The 14,886-nt window shown below is 47.2% G+C and overlaps 2 protein-coding genes across 3 annotated transcripts; both read left to right on the forward strand.

The window, feature by feature from the left end:
* Nucleotides 1-727: 727 nt before the first annotated feature.
* LOC102060848 (acyl-coenzyme A thioesterase 1) lies at nt 728-6,891 on the forward strand. Of its 2 annotated transcripts, none has more exons than XM_074542961.1 (3): nt 728-1,004; nt 3,217-3,419; nt 5,167-6,891. In XM_074542961.1, exons 1-3 carry the CDS (start codon nt 743-745, stop codon nt 5,770-5,772), a joined length of 1,071 nt encoding a protein of 356 aa, XP_074399062.1. In that variant the 5' UTR covers nt 728-742; the 3' UTR covers nt 5,773-6,891. The 2 variants fall into 2 exon arrangements, with proteins under 2 accessions (XP_074399062.1, XP_014123942.1); XM_014268467.3 differs by having other exon boundaries at nt 906-1,605.
* Nucleotides 6,892-7,016: 125 nt separating this feature from the next.
* LOC102061023 (acyl-coenzyme A thioesterase 5) lies at nt 7,017-14,270 on the forward strand. Its single transcript, XM_074542963.1, has 3 exons — nt 7,017-7,621; nt 10,554-10,756; nt 11,558-14,270. The coding sequence occupies exons 1-3, from the start codon at nt 7,084-7,086 to the stop codon at nt 12,131-12,133; spliced, it is 1,317 nt and encodes a 438-aa protein (XP_074399064.1). The 5' UTR covers nt 7,017-7,083; the 3' UTR covers nt 12,134-14,270.
* The last annotated feature ends 616 nt before the right edge of the window (nt 14,271-14,886 follow it).

Genomic DNA, 14,886 nt, shown 5'->3' on the forward strand with positions numbered 1-14,886 from the left:
TTCCAATTAGGGCAATGTAAGATTCCCTTAGATGCTTCTACTTTCACACCTCTAAGACAGGCATGAGGAGCTCGGAGCATGAGGCATCCCTGCCAGCATCTTCCTGGAAGAGTGGGAGCTTCAGGAAACAGCTCTCCCTCTGCAGTTCCTTTTGGATCAGAAGATCCATCTCTGCCTAAGATGGACTGAATGACCCTGTTTTTTAAATCCTTGCACAATCCATTATTAGAAGAGCCACATGTTTCCTGACCTTCCTAAATAGTCTGAGAAAGTGCTCCTCCCTTATTGCTCCTGCATCCCTGAGCACCCTGACCATCCTTCCTAACACACCTGGCTGTGCAGCTGCCTAGGCCGGGCAGAGCTTGGTGGAGACATAACCCACCTTGCCCATGCCTTGAGGTAACGAACAGAGAAGCAGAGCAGGCAAGGAGACAAGAAGCAATGGTGAGCGAGTGCTGGTGTGGCTTCTGCCAGTCTCGGCTGGAGCTGGCCCTAGCTGCGGCTGCTTGGCTGTGCCGTGCAGAGCTGTCCCATCTGTACAGTCTGTCCCACACCGGCCCTTCCCTGTCCCATCTCTGTACGATCTGTCTCACACCGGCCCGGCCCCTCCAGTGAATTCCGACTGCGATTTTGCTCGGTGGCTCGTCTCCTGCCCGCAGCCACCGCCCGGCCCGGGAGAGCTCGGTGAGACACCGAGGACCTCGCCGAGGCCCAGAGGGTTCAAGGACTCGGCAATGTTTGGATGAAGCCTCCCACAGCCGGAGAAGGCAGCGGGGGGAAGACGGAAGAGGAGGCAGGCATTCAGGGAAGTAGGGAGGTAGAAACCTGCAGGAACGCAGGCAGGCAGGAGAGAAGCAGGCGGGCGGGACAAGGGAGCTGCCGCCCCGCTCCTCCCCGCCGGGGCGTGCCAGCGGCACTCCAGGCCCCAGCCCGGCCCTGGTTTCGCGAGGATCTGCCCCAGAATCCGCCTCCAGAGGCGGGAGCGATCCGGAGTCATGTGGCAGGTCAGTGCCCGCTCCCTGAGCCGGGCCAGTTCCCGCGCCTGGCAGAGGCGGCTGCCCTGGCCCGGCCCCGCACCTGCAGCCCCACGGAGCCGCGGCCCCGCGTGGAGCCCCGGGACAGCCCCCGCCCAGGGACTCTCCTCCATGGCCCCCTCCATCCACCTGTCGCCCGCCGCCCGCAGCCTCTTCGATCAGCCGCTGGCCATCGCCGTGCAGGGCCTGGGCCCGCGGCAGCAGGTCACTCTGCGGACGTCCTTGCGGGACGAGACCAGAGAGCTGTTCCAGGCCAGTGCCCGCTACCAGGCGGGCGACGACGGCGAGCTGGACCTCGCCCGCTGTCCTGCGCTGCCGGGAGGCAGCTTCTCCGGCCTGGAGCCCATGGGGCTGCTCTGGGCTTTGCAGCCCGAGAAACCTTTCTGGCGGCTGGTAAAGCGGGACGTGCAGAGTCCCTTCCTCCTGCAGCTGGAGGTGTTTGAGGGCCACGGGGAGCGCCACGGGCGGCTCCTGGCCCAGGCGCAGCACGAGCGGGCGTTCCTGCGGGACGGGGTGCGGAGAATCCCGGTGCGAGAAGGGAGGATCCGGGCGACGCTTTTCCTGCCCCCCGGTGAGTACCGGCCATGCCGGGCTCCCTCCCCCACATTGTTTCCTCTACTTTCGGCCCCGCAGTCGCAGGTCCGGAGCCAGAGCGCCTCTGGGCTCCCCTAGCGCTCCCGACCCGGCAGAGGACAAGGGGGTGGTGCGTCTCGCCAGTAGGGATTGAGCACTCCTCAAGGCGTGGCCTGATCAGCCCGACCAGCTTTGATTTGCCGGCCGTACTGCTCACACGGAGCAGGCTCATGTGATGAAGCCCATGTGTCTGTTTATCTGACTTCTACTGGACATGAAGACATAGATCACAGTACACTTTTTGTTCCCAAATGCTATGGGAGGTGGAGTCAGCCAGTTTTCAAGGCACTTTTCCTGCACCTTAATGTTTTCCAGAAAAATCAGGTGGTAATTCTTTTGAGTAAGTGGAAGATGTTTTCCTAAACTGAGGAGTTTAAATCTGTGGCTTCCCTTTCCAGCCTCTCCACATATCCTGAACTTAGTAGTGTCCTATTTGCTGTAGTCCAAGTTGCCTTTTGCTGCCACATTTGTCCCCAGTTCTTCCCTGTTCATGAGCAGGTCAAGGAAAACATTGGAGAGACTTGCCCTGGCAGGATTTTTGTCAGAAAATAATGGAAAGGGCTTGTGAGTTTTTCAGATTGCCTGACAAATGCTGTGTTATCCTTCCATCACCTGTCCAGATTTCTGCTAGTTTTCTGTAGGGAACCTCAACTTTTGCATTCCCTTGGTTCTGCAGTAGCCATACCCCCACAGTATCCCACCCTTCCTTCCCCCCAAGATACAGAGGTTTTCACCAAGCATGTCTCTGGAACCCCAAGGAGCTCCTCTATGTATCACGTGCCTTCCCCTCTCCCCTTTCTTTCCTGTCTGTCCCAGATAACTCTTTCATGACAGTTCTAAAATCATACGTGCTGTGCCAGCCAGAGCCTTAGGCTCTGACTTCTCTGACTTCATCTGTCTTCTTGAGGCTGGAGGTGAATTTCAAGTTCTTGCTTGTTACATACGTTTGATGGTAGTGTGCAGACACCTGAGGGAAACCTCACCCTCCTTCCTGAGCAGGAATGGAGGTCTCCCTCTTGGCCACCTCCTTTCCATACTTGGTTAGTACTTTGCAGCAATCCCTCTCAGCTCTGGACTTCAGTCCCTGTCCCATGATGAACCTAATGTAATGCTTCCTTTACCAGGTAAGCAAGGCTGGTTTCAAATACTTTCTTCTCTTAATCCCAGAATAAATGACTGAGGTGCATTTACACTAAAATTGAGAAGCTGGAACCATCAGAAGATGAGATTTTGAAGCAGAGCTTAATACATTTGCAGTGAATTTACACGATACAGAGAACTAAATGACTGTCAAAAGATCCCTTTTCTTCCAGCTGCCTGTTTCCTGATGTTATCTAAAACATTAGCAGACCTGCTAAATTATGCTAGTTTGTTTAATCTTGAAGCAATGTAGCCACTTCATTAAAACTGTCACAGTAATTTAGGACTCTCAATACCATTCTACTGCTGTATTTTTTTATTTTTTTTAAGACGCATTCCAAGGCCTATGAATTTGGAATGTAAATTAAAAATTGTGGGTTAATGTGTTCTGTTATGTGGTCTCTCTCAGGAAGTGGCCCCTTTCCGGGAATTATTGACTTGTATGGAACTGGAGGAGGACTCCCTGAATACAGGGCATGCCTGCTGGCCAATCACGGCTTTGCTGTGCTGGCTCTGGCTTTCTACAGCTATGAAGATCTCCCCAAAGATATGAAGGAATTCCACCTGGAATATTTTGAAGAAGCTGTAAACTATATGTTACACCACACCCAGGTTAGTTTGTTCATTGACTCACTACAACGAACTCTCATCAGTTAGGTCCTGTCAGACTACAGATGGGGCAGAGCTGCTGTACCTAAAATAGCATTGCTGTTGAGTTGGCTGTTATTGTTTTATATCTTTTAACTCCCATTAAAATGGCTCTCTGGCAGATTATTCCATCTCTTCCTTTTGATCTGCCCAAGTGAAACAGTGACACATTGGTCACATACTGATAATTTCTACTCCATTCAACCCAGTGTCATAACTAGGGTGCTAGTTTCCTGGAGGCTTACTGGACTTGCAGTGGGGATTTCAGATTTATGCTCTGTAGAATGTCCTTCAGAACTAAATGTCCTTTTCAATTGTGGAGCACATGATAGCCTTCTGTGATCCAGATCTCAGGGAAACCAAGGAAACTCAAGGAAGTCCACCGATACACATTTGATGCTGTGTATTTTATAAGCTCTTAAAATCACTCCAAATGTTGGTATTTCATAAGTATGGGTTTTAATAGCTAGTTATACACTTAGGGATCCTTCTAATTCAGCACCTCTTGGAAGAGAGCCCTGCTCAATTCTGCATCTCCTTATAAGTAGCTATGAGTGAAAGTAGCTAGAATTGCACAAACCAACACTTGGTTTCTCTGGAGAATGAAAATAAATACCTTCCTCCATCTCAGAAAGATGAGTAGTTCTTAAAGGTCTTGTCTGCTTTTTAGTTACCTTAACCTTAACTGCTCATGGCACTTTTCTGCCCAAAAAAAATCTGAAAATTGCTTCACCCTGCATTTTTTTCCCTTGAGAGCAGTACAGTACCATTGCCTCTCATTAACACCTCCACTGCTATTCTTGCCGTATTTTTAATACGTTGCAAAGTTTCAGCCATATTTTCTAATTTCTTCCTTCCCGTATTTCAAAGTTAATGGGTGTGAAGCCTGTTACACTGGTGATAAGATACAGAAGTTATTAGATTCTGATGCTGTCTCAGAGCCTATTTGCCCCTGAGAGTCTTTGGATATTGAAGAGTTGTGGTATTAGCTAACCCTCTTCCAGTATCCTTACAGGATTTCAGCACCCAGTAAGGTCATTTAACTTTCCTATTCTAGTTAATTTGCCTTGTGTAAAAGAAAATGAAGGTAACCTAGTCTAGACTGACTACAGGGGACTGTACAATTCTCCTGGAAAAATGGTTTTAATAGGTTATATTTTTAAGATGAATTTTAATGAGTAAGCTACCTCAGACCACTTCCTGTGAGTTGGATACCAAACATTGTAGAGAAGCAGGAGAGCAGCTCATGTGGAGCCTGCCACCCCACGTCAGCTTCTTAGTAGGGGAACCTTGAATATAAGAAATACATTAACGTAAGTGATGACAATATCATAGTCGTTGCTGGCTTTGAGCATTTTGCACTGAAAGAAAGCAACTGCAGAGGAGGCCTCCCCTGCACTTGCCCTCTTCTTCTATTAACTGCATAATAAATAAAGGGAATCTGGGACTGCACATTTGCAAGCACAGCTGTACTCTGCTTCAGCACTGCACCTTGTAGCTTTGTTAGGATGATACTGCAGTCTCAGTAGGGCTTAGGATCATAAATCAAGCACAGAACAGTGCCTAGGATCCTTCAGACATGGGCCCTGTACACAGAACCTCAGATGCCTATAGGTGGGGTCCAAATTTAGGACAGACAAAGCTGCAAACATGGCAATATATTAAAGTGGCATGCCGTGGTTCTTTGTGGTTTCTCTTCTGTCACCTGCAGGTTAAAGGTCCAGGAATTGGTTTGCTTGGACACTCAAAGGGGGGTGACCTGTGTGTCTCCATGGCCTCCTTCCTAAAGGGCATCACAGCCACTGCCCTTATCAACGCCTCAGTGGCAAATGTCGGTGCGGTGCTGCGCTACAAGGACATCACCATTCCACCCCTTGGGATGAATCCAAAACGCGTCAAGGTCGGCAAGTCCGGGATTGCTGATATTATTGATGCATTGAACAGCCCACTAGAAGGGCCTGACCAGCAAAGCTTTATCCCTTTGGAGAAGGCTCAGTGTTGCTTCCTGTTCATTGTTGGCCAGGATGATCACAACTGGAAAAGTGAATTCTTTGCAGTTGAGGGGAGCAAACGTTTGCAAGCTCATGGGAAGGAAAAGCCTGAGATAGTCTGTTATCCTGGAGCAGGACACTACATTGAACCTCCCTTTTTCCCGATGTGTGCAGCCTCAATGCACCTGCTATTTGGCAAGCCTGTGATGTGGGGAGGGGAGCCCAAGGCACACTGTGAGGCACAGATAGATGCTTGGCAGCAGATCCAAGCATTCTTTCGTAAACACCTCACAGGCGAGCCATCTGGAACATCCAGTAGGCTCTGATATGAATTAGGTTACTTTACAGATGAAGATGCTGGTTTTGTTAAATGTTCTGTTAAATTGTTTTGTTAAATGGCTCAGAATGAGAACAAGGAACATCAGAGAATAAGCTATTAGGTTTCTTGGAGGATGATGGTTGGTGAAAGCAAGAAAGCAGCTTCCTTTTTATACCCTCCTCTAATCTTGGTTAGAAGCCTTGGCCTCCTGTTTTATGTAGTACAGGGTTATAAGCTGTGGAAAACAAATGGTGGTAAGGCTGTGTGCTTTGAGTGTGAATTGAAGTGGTAGGCAACTCATCCAAGCTGAGAACCGGGATGAAAACATGCCTTGGCCTTGTCAGCGGAGATGTATGCCGATGCTCAGCTTTGTGTTCTAGTTCCAGTATTCCAGTTTTTCTGGAGGCAGTAATCTGCCTTCAGTAATGTTTCTGTCCTCCCTGTGCACTTCTCCCTCCTTTGTTGCTCCTTACCCTTCTCTCAAACCACTAAAATGCATCTGCCTTAAAAATATCTAATATTTCACTTCACATTTATAGGCAACAAACCAGCCCATAGCTTGATGTGATGTTTTGAGAGCATGAAGTAGAAATGAGACATTTAAACAGTCTTTGGGAGTTCATAAGCGTGAAGAAACAACAGAACAGGTCCTGTTAGTTGTCATCCTGGAGTTGCTTCCGGGCGTCTCCTCAGCACGGCTGGGTATTGCTGTGGAGATCCGCAGCACTGTCGGAGCTCCCTGCCTGTACATTCCCCAAATGCCGGCCCAGCTCCCTGCTCCTAAGGGCTGCTGAGAACAGCCCGGCGGCGGCTCCGTGAGGGGGCCTGAGGCGGCCGGCCCGCTGTGGCGGAGCGGGGCTCCGGCTGCACGCCCGCTGCTCTCTGGGCAGCCGGGTGAGCGCTCTGCCCCGCCGGGATCGGCGGTAACTTTGTGCAGCCAAGCGTGGGGTTGAAGGAGAAGAGACGCTGGGAGTTGCCGGCGCCCTTGCACTGTGTCCCCGAACATGTTGTACCCAGCAGTGCCTGCAGCCCGCATGCGGCCTCTACTGTTGCCTGTGCGTCCGGCCTGTTTGTGCGTTTTGTATCCACTGCACTTGTAATGGATTAAAGTGAAATTTTAACCGATGCCCACGGCTCGCTGCTCCAGTCAGTTGGATGGTTTGGGGGAGGCGGGAGCGGCCCGGGGCTGGCGGCCTTGCGGGGCTGGGGGGCGGGGAGGGGCTCTGCTCTCTATTGGGGACGCCTGGAAGGGGCGGCGGCCGCGATACCGATATTGCGGGCCGCGAGGCCACACCGCGCACCCGCCACTGCCGCCGCCATGTGGAGAGCGCTGGCCGCCGCCGCCGCCCCGGTGCGGGCCCTGCTGCGCACCCCGCCGGCTCGACGGGCTGCCAGCCTGGCCGTGTCCCCCCACACCGGGCCGGCGGACGAGCGGGTAGAGACGCGGGTGGCGGGGCTGAGCCCGGGGCAGCCGGTGACCCTGCGGGCGGTGGCGGCCGATGAGCGCGGCCGCCTCTTCCAGTCGTGCGCGCACTACCGGGCGGACAGTCGCGGGCAGCTGCACCTGGGCACGGACGCCTCCCACGGCGGGGACTACACCGGCGTGGAGCCCATGGGGCTCTTTTGGAGCCTGGCCCCCGCCGCCATGGAGAGGCCTTACCAGCGGCTCGTTCCCCTCAGCACCATGGCCCCGATGAAGGTGGAGGTGTTGGTCCACAAGGGCCACAGCCTGCCCGGATCCATACCCGGGCCCGTGATGGCCAAGGCCGAGGTGCAGAGGTTGTTCACGGCCCCCGGCGTGCGGAGGATCCGGCTGAAGGAAGGAGTCGTAAGGGGCTCTCTTTTCCTGCCGCCGGGTGAGTGCCCCGGCCCGGGACCTTCGCCCCGAGGCCGGCGGGACCCCCCGCCTTCTCGGACCAGAGCAAGAAAAATCTCGTAAAATAAACCCTTACAGAGGCTGTCACCCGGGGAATCCTCATTCCCTGACAGCCGAACGCTGCCCTGCAGACAGTGGCCCTGAACTCTTAGGAAGATATCCCAAGGGCTTGTCGCTACAGGGCCCGGCTCGCGCGGGGCCGCCCCGCCTGCTCCTTCTCGGCGGCGCCGAGCAGGGCGGGCGCGGGGAGGCGGCTCTTGCGGGACGGGCCGGAGCTAAAGGAGAACAGGGGATGTAGAGTTTACTTCGTTGCTGTGCTCAGCCTGTGGTTTTTCAGTAGGTTTTATGTTTGCTCTGGAGTACCAGAATCTAACATCCAGAAAAGCCGGTGCGCTTCATTGTGTGAGCCTGTGCTGAATGTCCCAAGGATTTTACCCTAAGTAGGACTGAATTTAAAAGGTATTTTTCTTCCCTTTGAAACACAAGCCAGGAAGCAGAGCAGCAGATGAAATTCTAAAAAATATATGTATCTCACCTCTGTTCCTGCAGAGTTACTGCAGTTAGTAGTTAGGTTACTTTTGTGGTATAAAACCAAAATGAATTTAGGAGCAAGTTCTGCCTGTTCTGCTTATGAGATGGTTGTGCTATATGAGGTGCTTTTCTGATGGTCTGTGAGTGGTGTTGGAAAATGAAACCTTACACCAGTGACTGTGTTTGTACACTTGAGCTATGAGTTAAACTTCTTGTAGTTCCCTGAGTATTGTGGGTACTGGAATTGCACTCCACATTACCTCTAATTTAAAACGACTTGGTTCAGCAACTCCTGTAAGTATCACTACAGTTATTAAGTATTTTCATGCCAAACCAATGATTTTTTTAATCCATTTAGATACGGATCCAAAGTCCACTGAGGAAAAAAAACAACAGAGATTGAACTTTGAATTTCAGATGTTTAGTCAGCATGCTGGATTTTCCATCTCTGAGACATTGTTTTGATCTATCCTGCCTTAGAGGATGAGTTTGATTTCTGCTGAGCTCTGTGGGAATCCAGACATCTGCAAGATGAAACTGCAATTTCCCCTTTAGAAACTCTGGCATTGTAACAGTGTTGAAAAGTCTGGAATCATTGCTTAAATGATATTGCCATCCCTCATGATGGAGGATCCAGTTACAGCATTATGACTATACCCTTCTTTGTTCCAGGGACAAAAAAAAGTTAATATTTTAAAGATAGGAATCTTAAATGTGAACCATTCTTATTAAAAGTGAGAGGACAAGTGGGCTTATGATGTAATTTTAATATGAAAGCAATTTCTCAATTCAGGAATAACAGTTACAGATGTGGAGGTTTGTTTGTTTTTAAATGTTGGTAAAATCGTCTAGCCCATTTTATCCTGCTTTTTAGTGAGCTTTGCAGGACCCATATACTTAGGCATGTGTAGGCACTCAGAGAGGCAGTCCAGGATCCTTGTGCAAGTTAAAGAGTGTCTTCATGAGAGAGAAACACATTAATCTATGACTATGTTCTGATTACATGCTCTTGCTAGAAAGCTTTTCGGGTAGGAGTGATGATTAAATACGTATTTTCTTGCCATATAGGCTGGTTGCTGCTAACTAAAGGTTACTGCTGACCATATCATTATAATAAATTTATCCCAGCTTGTTTTCTCTCGAGTAGAATATTGAACTTCAATTAAAAAAAAATCAGAACTGAACGAGTAAGAACCCAAAAGCATGTTTCAGTCCCTTTCTGACTTCTTAATGCTTTAATTTGGGAGGTTTCCAGGATTTAGCATGTCTAGGAAGGACATGCTAAAAGGAAAAGGAAGAAAATTTCCTTTTCTCAAGTGTGTTGAAATGCCAGAGACCTTTTCTTTAGCACATACAAGTAGCGTCAGAGAATTAACACACTCTTGCAACAAGTGTGTCCTCTTTGTACTGAGATGGTTGTAGCGAGCTGGATCAGGACACATAAGACAAGACATCTGGTGGCCAGGGGAAAAAAAAAATAGCTTGTTTAGGGTCTTTAAAGCTCCATTTAAGATCTCCTAGCTTGGCATACAGGTATTTTACATGACCTTGGCTGCAAAAGCACGGCTGTTTACAATTGTGGTTCTGATTATCTGTGTAGTTTGGTGGGACAGACTGTGCACATGTCTGTGCATGTTTATCTGCACATCATCCTGCACACACAGCCGCACCCGCAGCTCTCAGTTGGGCCTTCTGTCTCGTCATGTCTGCAGGAGCAGCTCTCCTGCCAAGGTTCACAGTGCTGAGCTTGAGAGAGAGCTAGTAAGTCCAGTTGATTTTAACAATGGGTTATCTTTGTTGGGCTTTGCTCAATGCAGTTTATTTCAGAGTTTATGTAAGTTTTGTAGAATTTACTTCAAGGGCTCAGTGCTCTTGCCTCATTACTCATGAGCTTGCACTTTGCTAATTAAGAAGTGACTTTGTGGGAAAATAGCTGACTTGGTGTATGATTGGTTTGAGGGCAGGAGGTGAAGACCATGGAAAAATACATTTAGAACTGTTAACTATTTTTGGTTGGTTTTTTTTTTGTTTGTTTGTTTGTTCTTTTTGGGGTCTTTGTTGTTTGATTTTTTTTTGTTTGTTTTTTATTTTAAAGAGTGAAACCTTTAACTTCATATATTTTTACAGGAATGTAAGGACTTGGACCTGTTCTTAATTTGAAATAGCTGGAGAGGGACATAGCACTGCTTCTCTTAAATCTCTGCTGTGCAAATGGAAAAATAATGACTATTAATAGCTAATGTCTTATATGACTATTAATAGCAAATGTCTTAAGCATTTTGTTGTTTACTCTTCACCAGATAGTTTTTTGTGTCCTGTTTGATAACTTTTTTGTGTCCTGTTTGATAACTTTTCCTCTGTAACTCTTCTCTTTAATATAGGGGATGGTCCCTTTCCAGGAGTGATTGACATGTATGGTGATGAAGGAGGCTTGATTGAATTTAGATCTAGTCTCCTGGCTACCCATGGTTTTGCTACTCTTTCTCTGCCATATTTTGACTTTGAAGATCTTCCTATGATCTTGAAAGACTTAAAACTTGAGTACTTTGAGGAGGCAGCAAGGTTCCTACAGCGTCACCCAAAGGTGAGTGCAGTGGGAAATCTCTTGGGACTAGGGAGGATTTAGCAGTTATGCCTAAGTGGTGGTGGTGCTTTTTTTTATATTTGAGTATCAGTTTCTGCTGGGCAAGCTTAGGCCCAATTGTGGCTTATGCATATGACTGGGGAGAGTGAATGTCTTCCAGCACAAAGTATCTGTTAAATTCATGCTGGAGCTAGAAGACTGCTGACCAGTAGGATAGTGAATGCTGGAGTATCCTCCAAACAAGACCAGTGGTGATAAAATGTTGGGCTTGTTTGGGTTTTTTTCTTACATGAAAGCAATTCGTTTTAAGAGAGGATAATATGATACTGCTCATAGTAGCTGAAAGAATGAATTTGATGATGTGGAATGTTGCTTTCAGTTTTACCAGGCTAGAAAAAGACAAGACAAATACTACATATCTAATCCTTCAAATGTAGTTTGTGAGGTTACTTTATTTTCCTGAGACTTGAATTTCCTGTTACCTGTTTTAGGAAAATGAGAAAAAGCTTGCATTAACATATGCAGTAGGGACCAGGTAAGGAGTGAGTGTTGGTAGGCCTTGTGCCTGTTGGCATTTTTTGTGGGGTTTGATCTCTCTTGGTGTCTCTGAAAAATAAGACCGTAAACAGAAGGAGGAGCATGGGTCCAGACTGTCACTTTGCAACAGGTTACATCAATAATTAACCTAACCTTTTTTTTTAATAAAACAACACCAAAGTCAATTAATGGCTAATCCCATTATAATGTATGCTTCCTTTATTCCTTTCTTCCTCTCTTCTCCACCCCCTATCTTATCTGAAGGTGAAAGGACCAGGAGTTGGAGTGATTGGGACTGGGAAAGGGGCGGACTTAGCGCTCTCCATGATCACCTTCCTGCCAGAAGTAGTGGCTGCTGTCTCAATCTCTGGCTGTAGTTCCAACACAGTTGCAGACCTCCATTATGGTGAGACGACTCTGCCCGGGCTGCGCTTTGATATGGAGAAAGTCACTGTCTCTGAGTCTGGTGTATATGACGTTTTTGAAGCTCTGGATGACCCAACGAATCCTGCCAATTCTTCTAGCGTGATCCCCATTGAAAAAGCAGAAGGTCACTTTCTCTTAGTGGTAGGGGAAGATGATCGGATGTGGAAGAGCTCCTTATATGCTGAGCTGGCAATCAGGCGTCTACGCCAGCATGGGAAAGACAACTTTGAACTCCTGAGTTATCCAGGAGCAGGTCACCGAATTGATCCTCCTTCAACTCCATTTTGTCAGGTAGCTATGGATCGTGTTTTGGGGGTGCCTGTTCTGGGGGGTGGAGAGAGCAAAGCACATGCCCACGCACAGGAACACTCCTGGAGAAGGATTCAGGAGTTTCTGCACTTGCATTTGGGATGAACACTTAAACACATGCAAGCAGTTGCAGATCTGCAAGGACTGAACTTGAGCCACCAAAATGACTGGTGAATTGAAGGGATTGACTGAGACAAGCCTTGAAATATGAAAATAACCAAATGACTACTTAGTTACAAGTATAAATCTAAAAAAAAAGGAATTTCTTTGGAGCACTCTAAGTTAATTTAACTAGGTAAACAGAGGAGATGTGAAACAACAAGCAGGTTGCATTATGGTACAAATTTGACAGCTCAACGTGGTCAAGATATGAAGAAACAAGTACCTGAAGAGAGTAGTAGGTACTTCCTTGCAGTATTTACACCTCACAGAATGTTAACAGGCAGCCTGCACCCTCAGCAGTGACAGAGAGGATCACACTCGGCAATGACGGATGATAAACGTAGACATCCAAATGATGACTCTGACTTTGAGTCCTAAGCTACCTTACCCCAGAATTCTCATATTTACAGCCATATACACTTCAGATATGCTTTCCATTTACATGAAGAACAAGAAACCTACTAGAAATTTGAAGCTACTTCAAATGAGGCTCATATACTTAGCATTGTGGTCTTCAGGTGACAGTCTGTTTCTTTCCAAAAAGAACTATGTGCTGAATGGAAAAATGAAGAGTACTTTTCCTTGTCATCCAAGAAGAATGGCAATACTAGCACTGTCTTGTATTTGGGATGTACATGTCTGTTCCTGTAATGTCTTGGATTGCTGTTTGACACTCAGGGTACTAAGATTCTGTTGGATAGGTTAGAGCATGTCTAAATACAGCCATTAAGTTAGGGATTAATTACTTGTAGAACTCTTTAGTAGTGATGTCAACAGATGCTGATAGCTGTTCTTAGGGGAGAAGCAGAGTTGGGAGGCAGAAAACCTAGCCTGTAGATTTAAACTGACTGTAAAAAGCTTTCACCTTATGGTGGTGATTAATTCAGAATCATACCAAACCAACAGTGCCCTCCAAAAAAAGCACCCAAGGCCAAATCTATGATAGCTTTTCCATGACTGCCCAAGATTATTTTTTTTTTATTACAAAATCATTTTTGGCTAGTGCCTTTTTTTCCCCTCACCATTCAGGTAGAAAGAATTTTCTTCCCAAATGAGTTGATCTCTCAAGAGTGTCTTGCTGAAATAGTGCCAGTGCTGAAGGCCTGTTGAAGGAGCGCCTCTATCAACAAAATTTCTCCTTCCAAAGTAATTTTTGTCAGACCAGTTTGAGAGCTGCCTAGGAAGATAAAAATCTTTCATTAGTGTACTCAGTTTTGCTTTGCTCTCAGGGATCTCTCTCCAGTTAACTGTCATTATGCTGCTGCTCAGATTCAATACCTTTCTGCAACTCTTATTATTCCTTATCATTTGAGTAAAGTCACGTGTTTTTCACACACAATCAATGCCAACTGAACAATTTATTCATCCACGCTTTACAAGAGAAGCTCCATTCTGCAAACTCCACAAAAGATCTCTTCATGCCTGGTCTCTAAACTCCCTCACCACCTGAACAGGCTTTTGTCAAGTCCTGTCTGGGGCCTGAACCTCTGCTAACACAAGCAGCTCCAGAAGTCCAGGACCAGAGCCTGCTGCAATGTGCTCCCTAGTGTCACCCATACCTGTCAGACTGCCTCACTGACCAAACTCATTTCAAGTAGCAACTGTAGGAGAAAGGGTTGTCTGTTGTCTGAAGGTTCCTGCTTCATCCTGTCTCTTCAGTTGCTGGAGCTGTTATCAATTGTGCAAGAGCAGCACCTCCCCTGTTCCTGTTCTGTCACTCTCCCAGTGCCAATATCTGTGTCTCCACATTGCAGTCCTACCTCAGCATATGCACTGCAATGCAAGATTGCAATCTGGAGGTTCAGGAAGTAAATGTTAAATTGTAAATTAAAAAAAAACCAAAACAACAAAACAGGTAGATTAAGAGGTCTCAGACTTAATTTCTAAAGCACAAGCTTTTAAAATAATTCAGTGTTAGATTTTGTCAGATACATGCAATTTGAAAGAGAAATAAAACACTTCCTTTATTAAAAAGCAACCATGTGTAAGAATTTGATGTTAAGTATTTGTTTGGAAAAGTGAACGATACCTTGTTTTAAATTGAGGGAAAATTAAAAACAATGTAATTTTACTGCAAAGAGTTTTTTTGTCAATCAGAGTTTCCTGGACAAAATAATAGAAGGACCTGTTGAAAACCATGCATTTTGTATATTTACAATGCTACCTGGGGACCCAAGAGGCATTGCAGACACTCTGCAGAATGTGTAGCTATTTCCTGAAGTGTGTACTAAACTGAGTGCCTGATTATGGCCTTAGTTACAGCCACGGTATTTATATTGGTTTATATTTGTTAGGGTTTGAAGAGACCTCTGGGGACCACCTAGTCCAATTTTCCTGCTAAGGCAGGGTCATCTAGAACAAGTTACACAGGAATGTGTCCAGGTGGATTTGGACTGTCTCCAGAGGGAGACTCCATTGCCTCCTTGGGCAGCCTGTTCCAGGGCTCTCCTGGAACAGTGTAAAGAGGTTCTTCTTCACCTTGAGGTGGAACTTCTCGTGTTTCAGCTTAAGGCCGTTTCACCTCGTCCTGTCACTGGGCAGGACAACGAGATGTGATCTTCTGAACCCTTGAGTCTGGCACCGTCCTCTTGGCACCCACCTTTGAGAAATTTCTATCTATTGGTGAGCTCTCCTCTGCTGTGGACGAAACAGGCCAAGGTCCCGCAGTCTCTCGTCACCAGAGAGAGACCCCAGAC

This window comes from Zonotrichia albicollis, chromosome 6, assembly GCF_047830755.1.
Source record: "Zonotrichia albicollis isolate bZonAlb1 chromosome 6, bZonAlb1.hap1, whole genome shotgun sequence".
NCBI lineage: Eukaryota > Metazoa > Chordata > Aves > Passeriformes > Passerellidae > Zonotrichia > Zonotrichia albicollis.